This window comes from Pan troglodytes, chromosome 6, assembly GCF_028858775.2.
Source record: "Pan troglodytes isolate AG18354 chromosome 6, NHGRI_mPanTro3-v2.0_pri, whole genome shotgun sequence".
NCBI lineage: Eukaryota > Metazoa > Chordata > Mammalia > Primates > Hominidae > Pan > Pan troglodytes.
Genome location: NC_072404.2, coordinates 20,378,178 through 20,396,287, shown reverse-complemented (window position 1 = coordinate 20,396,287; position 18,110 = coordinate 20,378,178). Strand labels below are relative to the sequence as shown.

The 18,110-nt window shown below is 33.5% G+C and overlaps 1 protein-coding gene across 24 annotated transcripts in view; it reads left to right on the top strand.

Moving 5' to 3' along the window:
• The window catches only part of DGKB (diacylglycerol kinase beta), an 818,895-nt gene that overhangs the window by 383,656 nt on the left and 417,129 nt on the right, over positions 1–18,110 (top strand). For all 24 annotated transcript variants that reach the window (XM_063814062.1, XM_024357753.3, XM_024357755.3 and 21 more), the window contains 3 exons: positions 361–446; positions 2,550–2,639; positions 9,128–9,288. In XM_063814062.1, coding sequence (XP_063670132.1) covers positions 361–446; positions 2,550–2,639; positions 9,128–9,288 — 337 coding nt within the window. The remainder of the gene's footprint in view (positions 1–360; positions 447–2,549; positions 2,640–9,127; positions 9,289–18,110) is intronic.

Sequence of the window (18,110 nt, the reverse complement as noted above, 5' to 3'; positions counted from 1 at the left end):
TGAAATAATGTAGTATATGTCATTCTGGGTTATGCGAACTGCAAATCACATCTGGGAGAATATCAATGAAAATTATTATAATTTACTCATTTTATTCTTAAAATTTTAGAGTTTATTAAAGAAAAATAGAGTATATTCATTATGGAATCTAGAATATGTAATTACAAAATATTTTTAAGTTATAGAATCTTGAATATATAATTATAAAATAGGATTAAAGGATATGTAAGTTATCACAGATATTTTACAGTTTTTATAAAATAAAAACGTATTTCATCGGGTAAAATGCTAATGATACAAAACTGAAAACATCTTATTTTTAAACTATTAATCATGTGCCATAACATGCTTATTTTTCAGGTTAAACTTTTTCCGTGATGTTCCTGACTTCAGAGTGTTAGCCTGTGGTGGAGATGGAACCGTGGGCTGGGTTTTGGATTGCATAGGTAATGCAGACACATACTTAATATGGCTGGGGAGAGAGCAATAGCTTTAAATCCTGTTTCATCTATGTGTCTATTGCTTGTATCATTATCTTTGGAAGCAGTGATATAATTGGACATCTGGAAGGTTGCACACTGGTTTAACTTATTATTCTGTAGTTCAAAAATTTAACTGGCAAAATAGTTTACAAGTACATAGAAGTCCTTCCTTTCTAATCCACTTCTTACAGTGTTTACCAAATTTTCAGAGTTGTTTTCAGGGGCTCTAGGAGATCAGATTGTTTGCGTGCCCCAGACAAGGAACTGAAGGAGCAGTCTTAGTATTTGTGATAAAGTCTGTGCAAAATTGATGTGCTTACGTTTTTAAAACATGGACCCTCAAAACCTTACCCTCTGTATACATTCATATCGTTATCATCCATCATCATCATCATCATCATCATCATAGCTAATTTTTATTCATCATGTTATCTTGTTTATTCCTCACAACTCTATGACACAGATAGTATTAATAATCCCATGTAGAGATAGGGAACCTAAAACTTGGAAAAAAGTAAATAACTACAACAAAGTCTTATAGCTGTGAACTGAGAGAGCTGAGATTAGAATGCACAGTTAAGCCTTATTCTATATTGCCTCTCTATTTAAACTGAAAACGCTCGATTTTTATGAGCAAATAATACAGGAACATCATTGAGGATATAAGGTAAGTATACAGCACAAGAAAAAGTATAAATTCAGGAAAATTATTTGCTTTTTCAGATCTAGTCAGTTGTTGAAACTGGTTACTAGTTAGAAAAAGAGACCATGAATTGGCCTTTATGAGGAAATAAATCCAAAACAAATATTGACTCTTTTTGTTCTCATTTCAGTTACTGCATTGATCAATTCTTTGTTTAAAACAGGCCCTTTCATAAAATGAATTGATTCAAAAGAAGTTTTACCTTCTGTATAAATTGAAACAGACACCTATTTAGTCAATGCAGAAAACATTCTGTCTATGCATATGCTAAAAATATTCAAAATAAGAAAAATACATGTTGGCAACACTTTTGATAAGGATCTAACAGCTTTAATCTACTAATATTTGATTTAAAAAGAAACAGTGAAAATTCTGATCTGGCCTTCCATTAAACAATGTAAATCATATTTATATGTTTTATCTGAGAAGACAACCAGAATTCAAGAATTACAAAAGTTAATGAGTTAGTTGGAAAAGTATCTGAGGACTTGTAAGGATTTTAGAGGAAAAACAGCAGGAATTCTTAGCTTGTTTTAGCCTTCAAAATCTTATTGTCGGCTATTTCATTGTGACATATCCCTACATTTTCTATCCCCTCTATCCCTACACACATATGTATACTGATTTTGAGGGGCTGAGGAAGAAAAAAATAAAAGAAAGTGATATACATTTGTGAGATTAATTCAAGGCATGCGATGATTCAAACCAAAGAATATGGGATGTCAGCGGCAGAGATCTTTACTGCTCTGAACCCAAAGCATTATGTGATGTAAAGATTAATCTCATGGAAAACCTGCTGATCTCGTTGTATTCCAGCTGTTAACGTTGTGTTCCATTTGCTCTGACACAAAGCAGCACCATGGGTGGGAAAAAGTCAAGGACATTGTTAGCAATTTACTCACTTTTATAATTCAATAGTTTTCAAATATTTTATTCCTTTAAGTAAAATGTACCTAGAATTGATGTTGCAAAAGGACTTTATGTAGGAACCTACCCATCCATCCTAGTTGTGTCTCTGTATTGTAATCTTATGCTGTATATAATAATATCCCTGAGGATTGTAGTGGAAATAAGACACACCACAATTTTTAGCTGAGTTAAGATATTTAAAAAGCTTTCCTCTTGCCTGAGTTTTGAAAATTCCATCATTCTGTGAATAATAGTATTTGTGTTTTATCAATTGCTACAAATGTATACAAATTATCCATAATTCATTATTGTATATATCTAAAAATACAATTATGTTTTGTTTATGAGTACCTATTGGAATTCCTTCATTTAATGTCAGCAGGCTATCTTTTTATTTCCGTCGTTTTATCTGAACTTAAAATTTTCTTTATTTGTATTTTTTTTTTATTCTGCAGAAAAGGCCAATGTAGGCAAGCATCCTCCAGTTGCAATTCTGCCTCTTGGGACTGGCAATGATCTAGCAAGATGCCTGCGATGGGGAGGAGGTAAAGCAGCTGCAACAACAAAAGCAGAAACAGTACACAACACCCCTTTCCCTTGCAAAACAAAAAGAAAAGAAAAGAAACAAAAACGATATGATTTCAGTGAAGATAACTGATGTGGTATATATAATATATGATTTTGAACAATAGTCTTGGATAGAAGAACAAATAGTGGAAAAAGAGACCATGGGTATTGGGTTTTAATGTGATATTAAATAGAGACTTAAACTAAAGGAGGTCAAGTTTCCAAACATCTCTGGTTTTGGTTTTTGATTTTTTTGTTTAGAAAATAAGGTACACATGGATGCACTTCAAGGTAATTTTTATACTTTTAATTTATAAGTTGGGAGGTAAAATCACAAACAAAGGAAAAATGAAAGGCTAATGAATTAGTTTCCCAGGAGTGAATACGTTAAATAATACTCAGTTTTGAGACTCACTCTATGCTAGCCAGCTGTGCTCTGCACTTTGGATACAGAGTTGACAAAAGAAAAACAAAAGTACCTTAATTTCTAGTGGCACATAAAATCATATGTGAGACTTTACACTAACAAGTAAACAGATGATCATTATAAGGAAAGACCTCACTGAGGATATGACATAGAAGAAAAAACGACTAGCTAGATAATGACACAGCCATGTAAAGCTGGGTGTGAACTTCATAGGCGGAGGGAACATTGAGTTCAAAGGCCCAGAGGTGGCAAGGCACTTGACATATTCAAGGAACTGAAACTGAAATAGTGTCGATGGAGTAGGGTAAGCAAAGAGAGAATATTTTGAGATGAGGTCTTAAAACATTTTGCAGAGTCACTAATAGGCTATATTTATCTGAAGATCACTGAACACCACTAGATAAGATCACTAAACACCATCAGACTTTGGTAAAGAAGCAGGACTTGAATGCTAAATATTTTTAGCATCAAAGCTCACTTAGAGAAGTTTGAAAAGTGTCTACTAAGACAAGGTGAACAGAGTCCCTGGGGAACTTGTTAAAAATACAGTGGCCTGACCCCACCCCAGACATGCTGACTGGAAATATCTGGAATTGGGACCTGAGCAGATGATTTTTTTTTTTAAACAAACTCCCTAAGTAACTCTGATTTACAGCAAAGTTGGAGAATAATTCCATGAATATCTGACCAACTAGCTCTAAGCTGTATACGTGCTTGACTAAGTCAAGAACTTAGTATGTAGTCTATTTGGGATGTTCAGTAAGAATATACTTTAGGAGTATTTTCATGAGTTGCATTAGAGTTCATGAAATCTAAAGAAATGAATAAAGACATCACCATTTCTGATAAGATACTTGTATTTGCCAGCGTTCATACAAGTGCATAGATTAAAAAGAAGGAAAATATGTGAGTCTTCTTGCTATGTTCTCCTGGAACATATATTTGATGTATATGAAAATTAGTAATTTTATTTTTGCTTCCAAATTAACAAATGGCCTAAATCTCAAATTTGTTAAAGAAGTCCATATTTGGCATACTCTAATAATTCTTGTGAAACCACATACAAAGCACTAACAATGGACAAAGGCAAGGAGTGTAGCATGTGTCAAAGAATCTATTAGTGATGAATTCCCTTTGAGTGTCTGATATGTCTTGGCACTGTTCTAGGTGCTAAATATACAGTGAGGAAATAAGCAAATGGCTTCTATCCTTCTGGAGATTACATTTTCATTGAGTATAATTGAAAATAAATTGAACAATAATGAAATATATAATTATAAAATATCAAAGAATCAGAAGAATGAATAATAGAGATGAAGTATCTAGCTAGATGGCCAAGAAGGTCTCTCTGAGGAGGTAACATTAAAGCTGGACCTAAAATATAAGAAGGAGGAGAAATAGCTCCCTGTGTTTCAAGGACTGAAGGAAGGAATGCAAGTGGGGTTGCTGAAGCAGCAGTGCATGGTTGGCAATTAGGGATAGTGAGTACTATGACTTTGGAAAGACAGTTGGGAGCCAGATAATGCAGGAACCTATTTGTCATTGTGAGAGTTTTACTTGATTGAATTTGTCATGCAAAGTGAAGCTTTGAAAGTCTCAGAAGCAGAGTAACACACTGACACATTTTCAAAAACAGATTAATTTGGGGGTAGAAAATAAACTGGTCAGAAAATGTGAAAACATGCAGAACTATAGTTCTCCAAATGAGAACTTCTATTACAGTTGTCCTAATTGCATAATAAAGTGAGCAGACTAGAGCTTACATGACTTAAATCAGGCAAGTAGCCAAACTGGAGGTACGTTTTCAGGCTTAGATTAATTGTACTTACCAGTGGATTGGTTAGGAATTTTAGGGAAAGCAAGGTATCAAGATGCCCAAGTTGAGCAATTAGGGAAATGGAGAAGCCATTTGCTAGAGATTATTAACAAAGAAATATGCTTTACAGTGGGATTATTTCTTGACAGGTGTGTAACTTTGAGCAAGTACTTAAAAATTGTGTGCTGTAGATTCCTCATCAGAATTTGAAGAAAATAACAGTGCCTTGTAGGTTCTTGTGCTAAACCGATAACTTGTTTGCACAGTGTTTGTATTAGTTTGTTCTCACACTGCTATAAAGACATACCCAAGACTGGGTAATTTATAAAGAAAGGTTTAATTGACTCCCACTTCCAAATGGCTGGGGAGGCCTCAGGAAACTTACAATCATGAAGGTGAAGGAGAAGCAAAGGCATTTTTTACATGGCAGCAGGTGAGAGAAGCGAATGAGCAAAGGGGAAATAGTCCCTGATAAAACCATCAGATCTCATGAGAACTCACTCACCACCACCAGAACTGCATGGAGGAAACCACCCTCGTGATCTAATCACCTCCCACCAGGTCCCTCCCTTGACACGTGGGGATTATGGGGATTACAACTAAAAATGAGATTTGAGTGGGGACACAGAGCCAAACCATATCAATGTTTGTGTTAAGTACTTTATGCAGTTGCAGTAATTATTATTATGCTTAATATTTGTAGAAGAAAGTACTTCATTCAACCAATAATCATTTGGTTCACTTAAGATTCAGGGAATCTATTGACTTGAAGCCTCTTTTTTATAGGAATATATTTTCATATTTTGGAAAAGTTGACACTGTAAGAATGTAGGATATTCTAGCTTAATTAGCATTCTTTTTGTAAATTTCTGGCAATCATTAGTCTCTCTTAACAAAAATTTAATTGCAAGGAAAATCTTGTTTGTGTAGAATAAGGAGGCAAGTAATAGTTGTAAATTGGACACACTTTTTTTTTTTGAGACGGAGTCTCACTCTTTGGCCCAGGCTGGAGTGCAGTGGCGCAATCTCAGCTCACTGCAGGCTCCGCCCCCCGGGTTCACGCCATTCTCCTGCCTCAGCCTCCCGAGTAGCGGGTACTACAGGCGCCCGCCACCTTGCCAGGCTAATTTTTTGTACTTTTAGTAGAGACAGGGTTTCACCGTGTTAGCCAGAATGGTCTTGATCTCCTGACCTCATGATCCACCCGCCTTGACCTCCCAAAGTGCTGGGATTATAGACATGAGCCACCGCACCTGGCCTGAACACACTTTTATACAGATTTGTTGTTGCATTTCTTTATGTGATTTTCATTTGCAAAAATTTCTATGACTTTTTAGATTCAGTCATTATAACATAATATCATTAAATATAAAATAAATATTAATCATGTTTTCATTTTGTTTCTTAGCCTGGATTGATTACAGGCTTTAAATCAAAATAATGAAAGTAAAATAGCATTATTCTTTTCTGTAAAAATCTTTTGCTGGCATATTTAGTGGATTTGATTTGTCTTTTTTAAAATCATGATCTTCTTGGGTACAGGAACCCTATTAATAGTTACTTATCATTATTTAACAATCTTGGGCATAGATACATACAAGAAGTAGGGAAAAGATATTTGTTAAATGGGGGACTACAGTTTAGAGTTTATCTATGTGAATCATTTCTGAATTGCAGATGTTGTAATTCTCAAGATTTATTTATTGCCTCTTTCTACTTTTGCTTGGCTAGAAGACAGATTTAAACCAGCCTTTTTCATGTTTAGTCATAAAAATCCCTACACACATATCCAGTGGTAAAGATTTTAAGCTGAGTGACCCTGCTACAATCTAGATGTGGTAATTGATTTTCACTACATTCATTCCTATCATGTTCTCTCCCGGTTAGGTTGCTGTTCCTACATTGTTCCAGTGTTATGTGGGACGGTGCTGCTATTAACCTGAGACATGACTGAGAAAAAATTCAACCTTTTTGAAAGCATTATTATTTACTAGTATTTCTGCTAATTGTATATATGTATACACATACACACACACGATACTCCTATATTGTAATATATATTATTATATGCAAATTAATTTATGCCTAGAGACTATCAAGCTTATTCTGACATGAAAGCAGAATTTGGAAAATAGATGAATATATTTAAGTGTTTTTTACTTAATTCAGTAGGTAAAATAATATATATATGTATATAATTTATTTGGGGAGCTATTACTTATACTTCTTAAAAGAAATTAACAATTAGAAATTAATTAAACATTTAAAATAAGGTAGCACTATTAAGAAACATGAAATGTTAGTAAATATAATTATTGTAATCTTGCAGTTTAAGCCATTCAGTGTTTTGCCACTGAGTACAGTTATATGCATATTATTAATACTTAACAGCTTCAAATTATACTGTAAAATATATGATAGCTTTTTAAATAGTATGTAGTCTATGACCATACCACCCTGAATGCACCCAATCTCTTCTGAAATAATATTTAATATTTTCAATGTTTATGTAATCATTACTTATTGTACCCTTTACTGTATGTATTAAGTAGCGAGTAATTACTTTTTAAACCTGTGTAAGGTAAGAAGTGATGATGAGCTCCAGAAGAGGTATTTCTAGTTTCTGGTGGCTTTCACCTTCTAATAGTTAATTGAACAGATACACCTTAAGTGTAACGTATTCCTCCTTAGGGAATTTTGGTATATGAGAGTGCCTGTTTTCTTTTAACCCAATGAGTTTATTCAATGATATGTATGCTAATAGCTCTAATGAGGACTCATAGCCTCTGGCATTTCCTTGTTCAACAATTAAATAATGAACAGAAAAAAATAAAAACTGAAAATGTTGTTCCGACTCAAAATAATCATTTTAGGACTATGTGTGTGCTTTTGTATGGGTGAAAAGAGAGATGATTTAACTTAGTACAATATTTCAAATTCTGATGGTATCATCATCAGTAGTAAAATATTATTGAGAACTTTTTATTCTCTGTTTTAGGACTCATGTACTGAGAACTTTTTAGGCATTATCTTGCTTAATCTTCACAAGAACACTAAGGTTTTTACAGGGAAGGAAACTAATGTTGAGGAAGATTCAGAAACAAAAACAGTAACTCTGTCAGGGTTAGGCTGCAGTGATAACTATAATGTTATCTACCTACAAATAAATTGAATATTGAGAATGTAATATTGACAAGACTTTTATTTTCAGGTCATGTTGACCATCTATCATATATTCATTAAAAAATTGATTTGTTGAGCATTTACTCTATTGCAGGCTGGGTTAAGAGGAACCTGTAGTGAGAAAAACACAAGTAATGACAATGTGGTGTACTAGTTCTAAGACAGGGCTAGTTTTGAGAACTGCGTATAGGGGACTGTGAGAGGGGCATCTGAGCCCTTATTTTGAAAGGGTGCTTTCCAGAAAGAAGTGTTAGCAAATTTATTAGTTTTATTTAATTTTATTGTTTTAAACAGGGACTATTACTCTGTCACCCAGGCTGGGATACAGTGGTGCAATCATAGCTCACTGCAACCTGGAACTCCTGGCCTCAAGTAGTCCTCCCGCCTCAGCCTCCTGAGTAGCTGAGACTACAGGCATAAGCAGCAGCACTGGAAAGTAGTATTAGCAAATATAAAACAATGCCAAAGAAATAGATGCAAACCAGCCAAAAAGAAAAGGGGCACCCTAAGTAGACAGAATAAGAAACGAAATTTTAAAGCTTACAAAGAGTAGGACCTTTTACTTAAATTGAAAGTTTTATATCACTAGACAGGAAAAGATGAGGGTAAGAGAGTGATGGAAAGGGAAAAGTCTAAAATGTCATCCACATTTCTGACTTTAGCAGCTGGGTAGAGGATGGTGTCTTTGTGAAGTCAACTGCACAGGAGGAAGGTATGGAAGCAGAGAATTCATTCAATTTTGAATCTATTGGTATAAAATTCTGTGGGGAATACAGTAGAAATGTTCACTTGGCAGTTGTATATGCTGAGAATTTGCACCACAAAAAGAGAAATACAGTACATGTTACAAATTAAAGTTAAGAATTAAATGTGGGTATGAGTATAATGTTATAATTAATTCTTCATTTGGTGGCAGAATGTGCTTCAAAATCATTATTTACCTTTAGAATATTACATATGCATAAGCACACTGAAACATAAAAATACAGCTTTTTTATTCGGTTAGAGTTCTTTTCTCAAGGTATTTTTTTTCCCACTAGGTTATGAAGGTGAGAATCTGATGAAAATTCTAAAAGACATTGAAAACAGCACAGAAATCATGTTGGACAGGTGGAAGTTTGAAGTCATACCTAATGACAAAGATGAGAAAGGAGACCCAGTGCCTTACAGTATCATCAATAATTACTTTTCCATTGGCGTGGTAAGATTTTCCACTAAATTTTACCTTTGTACCTGTACTGTATAATCACAGTGAGAAAACTTTTAAACTATGAAAATTTACTGATTATAAATAACTTATTTTACCTTTGTGCCATCAAAACATCTCTTCTAATAGGCAATTATTATTGCTCTAATGACTATCATTGTTATCATTGCTTACCAATTTAAAGTCAGAGTATCAGCAATTGACATATTTTTCATGTCTTAAGCAAAGGAAAAAAACCATATTCTTTGTAATTGGTTTATTTGTGTTACTAAAATGAAGCTTAGAATGATTTAATATACTTACAAGTTTTAGAGTATAAGCTAAAACTCCATATTATTGAAAATGTGAAAATATTGCATTAAATTTTATCTTACTTTGAGATGCATTTTATAAAATCATTATAACTTACTAAAAATCTATGAAAAGTCTACAAAAAATCCTGCTACTATTCTCAAGTGATTAATAAGTCAGAAGGCTGACTTTTCACTTCATTTCTTTTAGAATCTTACACAGAGTAAAATATTATTTGGCAGTTGAAATAGTTATTAAAATTTTAATCCTAAAGGAATAATTTTAACAGTGATTTCATATATATTTTTAGCCAATGATTATGAAATCTAAAAATATAGAAAATAAAGCATTACATTCAATTTAATGTATGTCATCCCATGCTAATTTTATGTCATGTCACATCTCATACACACACACACACACACACACAGATAGACTATAAAAAGGCTAGTAGAATATAGAAAGCATTGGTTGAGTCCATGAACTTAAGAGGTAAGCTACCTGGGTAAAAGTCTTTAAGCAAATTATTTAATCTCAGTATCTATTTATTTATCTGTGCCATGCTGGTTATTATTTCCTCTCTCATAGAGTTACAAATATGATTGTACATTTAAAGAATCTCATAGAGTGGTACATAATGAAGGCTAAATATACAATGGTTACTAATACTGTAATGACTATTATTATTTGAAAGAAAAATGCAATGTGTCTTGATCCAGAGAAGCCCTCCTATTCATGTTGGTATAAAAACAGTATTTTTAACAGCTTTCTTAGTGTATCACTTACACACAACCTAATTCATTCATTGTAAGTGTACTTTTTAATGATTTTAGTAAATTAATCCAATTTTAGAACATTTTTATTATGCAAATCAGAACGCTCATGCCCATTTTTATTCAATCTTGGCTCTTTTTCCCAGTTTCAGGAAGGAATTGATTGGCTTTCTGCCTCTAAGATTTGTCTTTTATGGACATTCTATATTTAAAAATATCTAAAATCTCATAAAGGACTTACTCATGTAACCAAATACCACTGTACCCCAAAAAGTTATGGGAAAATAATTTTTAAAATCACACAATATAGGAGTTTTGCATCTGGAGTCCTTCACCTAGCATGAAGTTTTTGAGTTCACTCATATGAACTGTATAAATATTGTTTCCCTTTTTGCTGTTGAATAGGATTCTGTGGCATGGAGGTATCAAATATTGGTTATCCCTTCACCAATTGGTGGACATATTGATTGTTTCCAATCTTTAGATATTAATGATGCCTGTCTCTTAAGTCTCTTAGAATTTTTTGTTTGTTTTGGTTACCAGACTTTTTAACTCCAGAATTTCTACTTGGTTCTTTTGTTTATAATTTTGTATCTTTAATTAACATTTTCTGTTTGGAGAGTCATTGTTACTATACTTTATACTTTATTCTTTTTTTTTCTTTTTTTTTGAGATGGGGTCTCGCTCTGTCACCCAGGCTGGAGTGCAGTGGCACGATCTCGGCTTACTGCAAACTCCACCTCCTGGGTTCACGACATTCTCCTGCCTCAGCCTCCCGAGTAGCTGGGACTACAGGCACCCGCCACCATGCCCGGCTAATTTTTTTTTTTTTTTTTTTTTTTTGTATTTTTAGTAGATACGGGGTTTCACCATGTTAGCCAGGATGGTCTGGATCTCCTGACCTCATGATCCGCCCACCTCGGCCTCCCAAAGTGCTGGGATTACAGGCATGAGCTACCGCGCCCGGCCTATACTTTATTCTTTAAATGGTGTTTCTTTTCATTCTTTTGACATATTTATAATATCTGTTTGGAAGTATTTGTCTGTGAAGTCAAATATCTGTGCCCCATCAGAGACCTTGTTTGTTTGCTTGTTATTTCCCTAAATGTGTGACACACTTTCCTATTCCTTTGCATATCTCCTCGTTTTTTGTTGAATACTGAAAATTGTTTATATCTTTAATTCCCTGGATTTTTATCTGCCCACAGTGGTTATCATTGTTCCTATGTTTGTCTATTTAGTGGCTTACCTGTGGAGCCTTTCTTTCTTATGGTGTATACTGCTTTCCTAGAGATCACCCCTGTGTCAAAATGGTTGTCTAGAGATTGTGCTCAAACACTTTGAGCCAGTAAGTCTTCTTTTCTTTGTCATCACATCCATATGGTCACTGAAGAATACATTCAAAGTTCAGGCAATTAGAAATCACTTCGGCTTTTAATATAATCTGGCCTTTCTTTCGTCTCTTCTGCTCATGTACAAAACCTCTCATTTAACCAAGGATGTGTAGATAACTAGGATCCTCTTTTGTCTCTTCTGAGCATTTGTGTAGCCTTGCAAATCCATACAGATTTTCAGACAGCCAGGAATATATAGAAGTTTATCGCAGCCCATATGAAAGTTTGATTCCGAGATCTCTTGTTAAATCTCTGGCCAATCTGCTGGTTAGCTGCTGGCCCTAAAGTCAGTTTCACAAACTCAGGCTAGCTATGACACTGGCTCTCCCTGTTCATTTGCCACAGATATCACTACTGTAAGTGTAAGTTGTAAAACAATGTTCTAGGCCATAGAGATTTTCTGGCTTCCATTTCAAATCAAGTCAGTTCCACTGACAATGAATCTACTTGTTTTCTTAGCTTATTCCACTCTGATAGAACTACAGCACCCAGGGAGCTGAAGGCTAATGAAGCAACCCAAATCTGAAATATCACTAATTAGAGAGTTCTTATCTGAGGCTCAATAGTTTTTCCTAAATAAACATTTCTCATTTTTTTTATATGCTTTGGTCAATTTCCAGTGGTTCTCAACAGAGGAGAATTTTGCCTCTTCCTGGAAGACATTTGGCAATGTCTGCTTGATTGTCATGACTAAAGCAGGGTTTTTTTGCTAACTAGTAGGTAAAGTTAGGAATGCTGCTAAATACGCTTACTGCATAGGACAACACCTCAAATACAAAGTAAAGAATTATACAGCTATACAGCTCAAAATGTCAATAGTGTCGAGGTTGTAAAACCCTTATATTAGGAAACAGAAATACACTTGACCTTTGAACAACACAGGTTTGAACGGCACTGGTCAACTTATAGATTTTTTTTTCACTAAAAGTTATACCCAGTGTAATTTGCCTCCCCTTTCACCTTCTCCACCTATTTTGCCTCTGCCACCTCTGGGAGAGCAAGATCAACCCCTTCTCTTCTTCCTCCCCTTTAGCTTACTCAATCTGAAGATGATGAAGATAAAGACCTTTATGATGATCAACTTCCACTTAATGAATAGTATATATATTTTCTCTTTCTTATAATTTTCTTAACATTTTCTTTTCTTTAGCTGACTTTCTGGTAAGAATACAGTATATAATATGCATAACATACAAAATATATATTAATTGGCTTTATGTTATTGGTAAGGCTTCCAGTCAACAGTAGAGTATTAGTTGTTAAGTGTCTGGGTAGTCAAATGTTATGCTCCAATTTTTTTGTCTGCAAGAGTGGTCAGCGCCCCTAACTCCCATGTTGTTCAGGGGTCAATTGTATTTAAATACAAAAAGTCAAGGTGTTTGAAAAAGAGAAATGATACAAAACCAAAAAACTTGAAAAGGAAAGCTATAATAGAAATGAGACAGAAAATGGCAGAGAGTAACAACAACAACAAAAATTCGTAATGTTAGCAAAACTGAAAGCTGCATTATTGAGAAAAGTTAATCAGACCTATTGAAAAATTGACTTTGCAAAAATACTCTAAAGAGAATTGTAAGTAAACAACATATGGTGAAAAACAAAAAATTTAAAAAGTAATAAAAATAATGATAAATATATATTTATATATATTCCAATTGAAAAACATATATCTAATTGAAAATATATCATGACTAGTATGAGATTATAGCAAATTTGCCAAATATAAAATCAACTTAAATATTCCCTAGTATATGCTTATATTAGCAATAATCAATGACTTTCCAGAAATGATAGCAAAAAAAATTGAAAGTATCTAAGAATTAATAAAAAATACACATGACCTATATAAAGAAAATGTTAAAACTCTCTGCAAAGACACACAAGATCAGAATAAATGGAGACATTTTCTATTCTTACATGAGATTTCTTGATATAATATTCAAATAATTTATACATTTAATATATAACTTTGCAAGATTGGAGCTGGATTTTATAACAAACTTATTTAAAATATGTATGACAAAATAGCTAAGTCAATTTTAACAATAAGGACAGAAATAAATTTGTTTTACTAACTTATACATGCTACAATTGAATTGGATAATTATAACAGAATGGTCCTATGAAATAATAGATGAATGAACCAATGAGGAAGTACAGAGACACATATTGGAACTTAGTATAGGGATGGCACAAAAATTCACTGAGGAAATGGCAGATTACTTAGTTGATAATGTTCAAACCTAGCTTCCTAGAAAGAAAAAACTTTTGTTAGAACTCTACCTCATGTTATATAACTACATGCCAGACTTATTAAAGATCTAAATTTAAAAGATAACATTTAGAAACTAATAAAAACTATGTGATAGAATGTTTATGATTTTAAGGCAGATCAGAACTGATTAAACAAATAAGGTGGCTTTGACTGAGTTCTCTTTTAAAGGGTCTTGTTTCCTTTGACTTGGACCTCCTTTACCTGAGCATAATATGGGGATTAGGGGGATAAAGAGAGGAGGCATTCCTCCCTGAAAGATTTATTCCTGCCCCAGGGACACAAAATCTCAATGCTCAGGGACATAATCAGAGCAATAGATCTTCTACCTTGAATGTCATTCAACAAAGTCATCTACTCAGCAGCTTACATTCCTCTTCCTCAATCAATGAATCTAGAATATAATGAAATAAAATAAATTGTCTCAAATCATTCCTGAATATATAACAAATAGTGGAGTTGAAGGATTTAAAGCATATGGGATGCATCTCAACTTTATGCTATAACAGCATGAAAAAGCTTCAGATGAGCACATAGATTGTACTTGAAATTGTCTCTAGGAACCCTTCTGCTGTCTAGTTACAAAGTGATTTCCAAGTTTGATTCTAATCTCAGTATTGTTTTCATTATTTCAACTATTGTCCTTTATTTACTGACTGCTAGCGCTGTACAATATACAAAGAACCTTGCCTCCAATTTTTAGAAAGCCTGAGGTCAGAAATATGTAGCTATATCACCTTCATATTCATTGTTATAGACCCTTTGTATTATTCAGAATGGGTTGACTGCTGGTACAAATTATCTGTGGTCTGACAATGAATAAAAATCAGTTTTTCCTCACGTGACAGGTCAGGATAGGCTAAAAATTGGGGAGAAGCTCTGCTCTATGTTGTCAATCGGTGACCCAGGCTCCTTCCATCTTGACAGATAACCTTCTCTATTCAACAACTGAATGGCTAAAGAAAGTGTTTTTTTTTTAGTGGGCCCATACCTGGAAGATGTAGCATCATTTCCAGTCATAACTCACTGGCCAGATCTCAATCACTTGCCTGCACATAATTGTAAGAAAGCTGAGGAAATAAATTTTGTCTGCCTAGGTAGAAAGGGAAATTGATCAATAACTAGACACTATGGCAATTCCTTCTTTTTAATGCTTTTCCAATTTAGCCAGAAGTATCGGAAATGATCCTGAAATCATAATTAACTCTAAAAATAGATATTCTTCCACAGTGATGGTCCATCAACAAAAGCGTATTTATTTAGTACCTTCTATGTACCAGGTACTGTTTGAGGATTAGCAGTGAAAATGATAGAAGTCTGTGTAGTCACTAAGCTTACATGGCAGTGAGGTGAAAGAAGATTGTCATGAGATGCTAGACAGCTGGACATTAGAAGCAAAAGCCAACTACAGATATCTTTAAATATCCCAGGAATAAAACCTTCTACCCCATTAGTTTAATTTCCATAGTTGATTCTTCATTCACTTGTTTAATTAAACAAAAAAACTAAACACTTATTTTTTTCAGGCTCTAGGGTTATGGGAGTAAATTAAAGACACAGGTCATCTGGCTGGGTGCTGTGGCTCACGCCTTTAATCCCAGCACTTTGGGAGGCCAAGGAAGGCAGATCACCTGAAGTCAGGAGTTCAAGGCCAGCCTGGTCAACATGGTAAAACCGCACCTCTACTAAAAATACAAAAATTAGCTGGGCATGGAGGCACATGCCTGTAGTCCCAGCTACTTGGGAGGCTGAGGCAGGACAAGTGCTTGAACCTGAGAGGCAGAGGTTGCAGTGAGCCGAGATCGCACCACTGCACTGCAGCCTGCACAACGGAGTGACACTCCATCTCAATAAAAAGGATATATATATATCTTTATTTATAATTGGATAATTATATATAATTATCCAATATATAATTATATATAATTATCCAATATATAATTATATATATAATTATATATAATATATAAATACATAATTATATATATAATATATAAATGTATAATTATATATAATATATAAATATATATAATATATAAATGTATAATTATATATAATATATAAATATATATAATATATAAATGTATAATTATATATAATATATAAATATATATATTATATATAAATGTATAATTATATATAATATATAAATATAATTATATATATAATATATAAATATATAATTATATATTTATATAACATATATAAATATATAATTATATATAAATGGATAATTTTTAATATATATATATATACAGGTCATCTCATTATTAGAACTTAGAGTTTAATGATGCAAGGAGATATTTTTAAAAAGCAAAAAACCAATGCACAAATACAACATTTTTGAAAATTATGATAAATGCTTTGAAAGAAAACAAAAGCTACCATGAAGGACATCGACCGTAGATCTGAGAGTCAGGAAAGGCTTATATAAAGAGGATGCATTTAAGAAGAGATCTGAAGAATATACATAAGTGAGCTGGACACCAAAGAGATGTCATGAGCATACCAGGCAAGTATAACTGTATGTGAAAGACTTGAGGTAAGAAAGAGCTTAGTGCCTTCAAAGCTCTGCTAGGTCAATGTGCCTGGAGCATGGAGAGGGATAGTGGGAGTGAGTAACATGAAAGGCTGCTGTTAACACAGCTGCCACCATGTCTCGAAGTCTCCTGTAAGACTATGGTGTGATATTTGCCTTTTAAGTGGTAGGTCACTGAATAATTAAATAATTATCATTAGGGAATGAGGTAACCCGATCCATTTGCAGCAGAAATTCTTCTACTAAAGGTGATAGTTGGATATTAATTGAAAAATAAAACAATTGTCATAAAAATGACACAAACAACTTTAAATGTTTTCTTTCTACCTAAAATCTATAAAAATAATTGAATTGGCCATCTTCCCTCATAAACCCAGCCAATGTCTTATTTTTGAATGTGAGTCACTGAGATTCTATAAACTCTGCCTTGTGTAAACCACAGTCCATAATAAACCATCTATTATTTTCAGTTTCAGTTTATTTAGAGTAAAAACTCAGAAGACACTTGTGAAGCCATATGAGTAAAATCCTTCTAGATACTTAAAATTGTTTTTAAAAATCTTTTATAATTATTACCCTTACATATAATTATACAGCAAAGTTTCAGCATTACATTTATATTACATCTTCCTAAAGCATTTGATTTAGTTTCTATAAAATGATTCTTTTTAAAATTATACTTTCCAATTATATGTGATTAAATTATAGAAGTATAATGGAAAGTAAAACAGGCATAAACAGGTTTGGAAACAACACAAGCGACACTTGGTCATCATAAACCTCAAAAACTAAAAAGAAAAATGTGCAGATTTGCTAGACAATAGTCTGTTAACAATATTCAGATTCAATATAATTTATGAAGAAAAAATATTAATCTGACTGCTCACTTAAAGGAAGCTCAGTTTTAAAAAAAATTACTATATTAAAAATCATTCTGGTGGTCACATGGCGAATGACATGGAAGTTTTCAAGAATGGAAGCAAAGAGACCATCCTAGAATATCTTCTAGTAAAATAAGAGACAGATGAGTACACTAAGAGCCATGGATACTGAAAAAAACTGGAAAGACTTAAGAAATATTTTGAAAATAAAATCGACAGTGTCCAGGGGATGGAAGGAAATAAAATATCCTGAGGTTTTAAGTTTAACAACTAGGTGGTCTCATTTACTGAGATGGGCTTAATTATTTATGATTCAGGTTTAGTGGAGGATATAAAGACTTGCTCAGTTTGAGGTGCATGTCATAGTGGAAATTTCAGGGCTATGGTTGGATATTTAAGTTGGAAGCTTAGAAGACTATCTCACTTAGGGAGAATTTGGAGTCATTGACATATTTATTTCTATATGGCTTTATGAATCACCTTCCTGAAATTCAGTGGCTTAATATGCTAACCATGTTATTATTCACAAGTCTGCGTGTCAACTGGGTGGTTGTGCCATTAGTGGAAGATTACCTGGAGCTATTCTATGCTGGTCTCCCTCATATATCTGGCAGTTGGTTCTAGCTGTTAGTAGGCTGATGATGATAATGGGCCATATGACTCCCA